General features: G+C 38.6%; 1 protein-coding gene across 1 annotated transcript; it reads right to left on the bottom strand.

The window, feature by feature from the left end:
- Positions 1-182: 182 nt before the first annotated feature.
- Positions 183-3306, bottom strand: LOC129234017 (uncharacterized). Its single transcript, XM_054867920.1, has one exon. The coding sequence runs from the start codon at positions 3266-3268 to the stop codon at positions 305-307; it is 2964 nt and encodes a 987-aa protein (XP_054723895.1). The 5' UTR covers positions 3269-3306; the 3' UTR covers positions 183-304.
- Positions 3307-3456: the final 150 nt, after the last annotated feature.

A 3456-nucleotide genomic window follows, 5' to 3' on the forward strand; every position in this document is an offset into this window, starting at 1 on the left:
AATAATTGTTCGATAATGAAAACGCATTATAGAATCGAAAACGCTCCATTTGTAATAACCCTAGACCCTCAGCTGATTGTTCTTTTTTCAAGATTGCCCACAATTTATTGCAAAAATGGCGGCAAATTCAAATCTTGAGTTAATTTTGGGACACCCTTATATAAATGGAATTCAAATACTTCTTTCTATTTAATATTATTTATTTAAATGCATATAGAAATTTCTATTAAAATTTTTAAATAAATCAACTAACCGGGATCACTACACCTTTTTTACCTTTAAAATACTAAAGTTGTTAAAGTACTTATTGTTTTTGTGCACCCTTACTACTAGCTTCTAAATTTTCACAGACACTTTCATTTGAGGAATTACTGGTAGTTGGACTCGAATCTTCATTAGCTTCGGAAGTGGCAGCAAAATTCCGTGGTACGAGTGATGTCCTGGTCTCGGAAGCGGATGAAGTGACTGGTTGCTCTCTCTTAGCAGCACCTTGTAGAACAGCCCATGATGGTTTTGGATTCGGGAGTGGTTTATGTGATGGTGAAGGCCATAAGTTGCATGGTTTAGGAGATTCTTCTTGAGCTGTCACATTTAATACTGAATTGTTTTCTCCAGAAGTAGAAGCCTCACTCTTCTTCAACCTCTGATGCTTACTGAGAGCATCTGCAGAATCGGATGCATTTCTTGGTGTGCCTACGAATGCGGAATTGAAAGCCGAGGTAGACGGGCATGGCGAGAACTGATCCAATAAATGAGGAACATTGTTAGAATCGTTGGTGCGTGCCGGTTCAACTAAGTTCGTTTCTAAATCTGAAATGCGAAAGCATCCACTACCACCAGCATTTTCCCACTTTTTCCTAGATGATATGATTTTTGATAATGTGGGGAATTCTGATGATGGTGATGCAGATGTGGACAGTGATTGCGGCTCATTTTGAGGATTGTTGTATCTTGAAGTGGCGAGCAAAGAAGATAAAAGCAATGAATGACGACAACTATGTCCATTTTTCTGTTTCTCGCTGTTTTTCTGCATATCTGCAGCATAGTTTACGGACCAGTGGTATGGATTCTGGTGTTGCAATTCTAATAATCGAAGCAAAACAGATTCATCATCGTCAGATGGTACATCGAAAAGATTACTGTACTCGCCAGATGAAGCCTGTGCTCTTTCTGCCCTACCATGGTTGCTAAGAGAATTCCACGAATGCAATCTTTGACGACGAGGATTGAGTTTGGAATTGAGAGAAAAGTTGATGCCATCTGAAATCGTTTCTTCATCGAGGTCATTTTCATCATTACTGTTCTCCCCTGTAGCTGTACTTGGGCTAGTATTACATGCAGCATGGCTAGCAACTGCATCTTCACTATTGCATTCACTGACCACTTCATTATCCGAACTAGAAGAATCGGCTTCACAAGATGCATCGTAAGAGTCCAGTAAAATAATGTCCTTATAATTACATTTCTGGGAATTTGTGTGGGTACAAAAGGTTCTATTTTGCCCCCTATAAGCTTGTTCAATCTGGGTACAGTCATGTTCTCGATTAGAATTACTTTTTACACACTTGACCTTTGCTCTGGTACCCGAATGTCGTTGATCATTAGCTGTAATTGTTTCTTCACTATCGATACTTTTTTCAAGACATTTGTTCGAAGCTTCGGAATCCACGCTGTTTTCGCACTTGGATATTTCTAATGAGCTTGTTGGGGTTAAGAAGCACTCATGTTGATTTATAGGTGAAAAATTTGGCATGGATGGCTGTAAGGATGACGCAATAGAAAATGTAGGGGATAATAATGGTGATGCCATACTTCCCATTAAGGGGCATACATTTATTGCTGCAGCAGAATTTGCATTTAAAACAGATGGTTGTTCAGGTGTAATTTGTACATCATTTACATCTGTTTTATTTCCCAAAGCAGCTTGATTCCTAGATAACTCAATAGCCAACCTCTCTTTCAAATCATTAATCTGGCTAATATACTGAGCTTGAGCAGTCTGTAACTGATTAATACACCACATTTGATCTCTGCATTTTTGGAAAAAAGTGGGTGAACGAACTTGGAACCCCAAGATTAAAGTATCACGTTCTGTATTTAAGTAGCCTTCACTGGCAAGGAGATCGAGTCTAAAAAAGCGATTATAACCCCAACATTCTCCGACGTCAAAATCAGAGGCAAATTCACGAACAACTGTCTTGGATGGATCCCTAGACGTTTGATGAATCATTTCCACTCTATATTCGTACTTGGAGGTTTCGGGTAATCCAGCTGATAATTCCAGAAAAACAGACAAGTAATTACCTCGAACAACCCCATTCCCATCTGGATAAACTTTCAACCTCCAGGTAAGACCGCAGACATTTAAAGGTGGACTGTATACAGGATCAGCTCTCTGCTGTAGAACACTAAAGTTATGCATCACAAAAGTACTTCCATCATAAGGAGGTACGATTTCACTTGGGAAATCTGCGGGAACAGCAGCCGTAACAAAACTTGCCATTGGTTTACTCTGAATTTCAGCCATATTATGAAGTATATCAGGACTCATAGTAATTAATTCATTCTTACAACTAGAGCTTAACTGCTGTTCAACTGATTTCAGAATAGTTTCTAATTGTTCTGTTTCTTGAGACAAAGAATTCTTTTGTGCCATCAATGTCAACAGTTTGCTTTTCAGCTGAGCGTCCAAACGTGAAATCATATGCTCAACAGCATGGCGAATTTCATGAACACGATCATCCTTTGCACTTCTGACACTTTCAACACTCTTTTCCACTTCTTGAACCAAACTGATTAACTCTGCAAGCCTCCTACGAAGGCGGACGAACTCCTCTTTTATTTGTGAAACATGCTGCTCATAAATTTCATCCAGTGGCTTAAAAACATGATCTGAGTGCGTACCTCCCCATAAAGCACACTGATGACAAATACACTGCTTACAGTTCCGACAATACACACTTAGCTTTTCTTTGTGGGTTTTACATTTTTCTTTGTCCGAAGAATCATCTTTAACTGCTCCAACCAATTGCAAAGTATCCAACTGTTGAGTTACTTCTTCAACCCAGCGACAGTTTACTAGTTCATGAATATGTAAAGAAGCTCTACAATGAGGACACTGAGAACGCTGCTCGGTTAACCATCGTCTAATGCATGCATAGCAACATAATTTTGAACAGTGGGGGCAAAGATGGGCATCTTTAAGTTTTTCCATACAAATGAAACATCTAAATACTTCCGCTAAACTTTCGACACTGTGTTCATCCATTGCTAATATTTTTGATAAAAACGTTGCTAATTGAAAAACAAAACGACTCAAACTATTAGCATGGCCAGTGTTTTCATTGCTGGTAAAAGATCGACTTTACAAGAACATTTAAATGTACTTAATGAAACAGAATAATTACTGAAAACACGGATAAATAAACGCATTGACAAATGACAAGCATTTAGGAC

Source organism: Uloborus diversus, unplaced genomic scaffold, assembly GCF_026930045.1.
Source record: "Uloborus diversus isolate 005 unplaced genomic scaffold, Udiv.v.3.1 scaffold_912, whole genome shotgun sequence".
Lineage (NCBI taxonomy): Eukaryota > Metazoa > Arthropoda > Arachnida > Araneae > Uloboridae > Uloborus > Uloborus diversus.

Excerpts from the sequence above, each read along its gene's own strand:
- LOC129234017 (XM_054867920.1), bottom strand. The coding sequence starts at position 3,268 with ATGGATGAACACAGTGTCGAAAGTTTAGCGGAAGTATTTAGATGTTTC.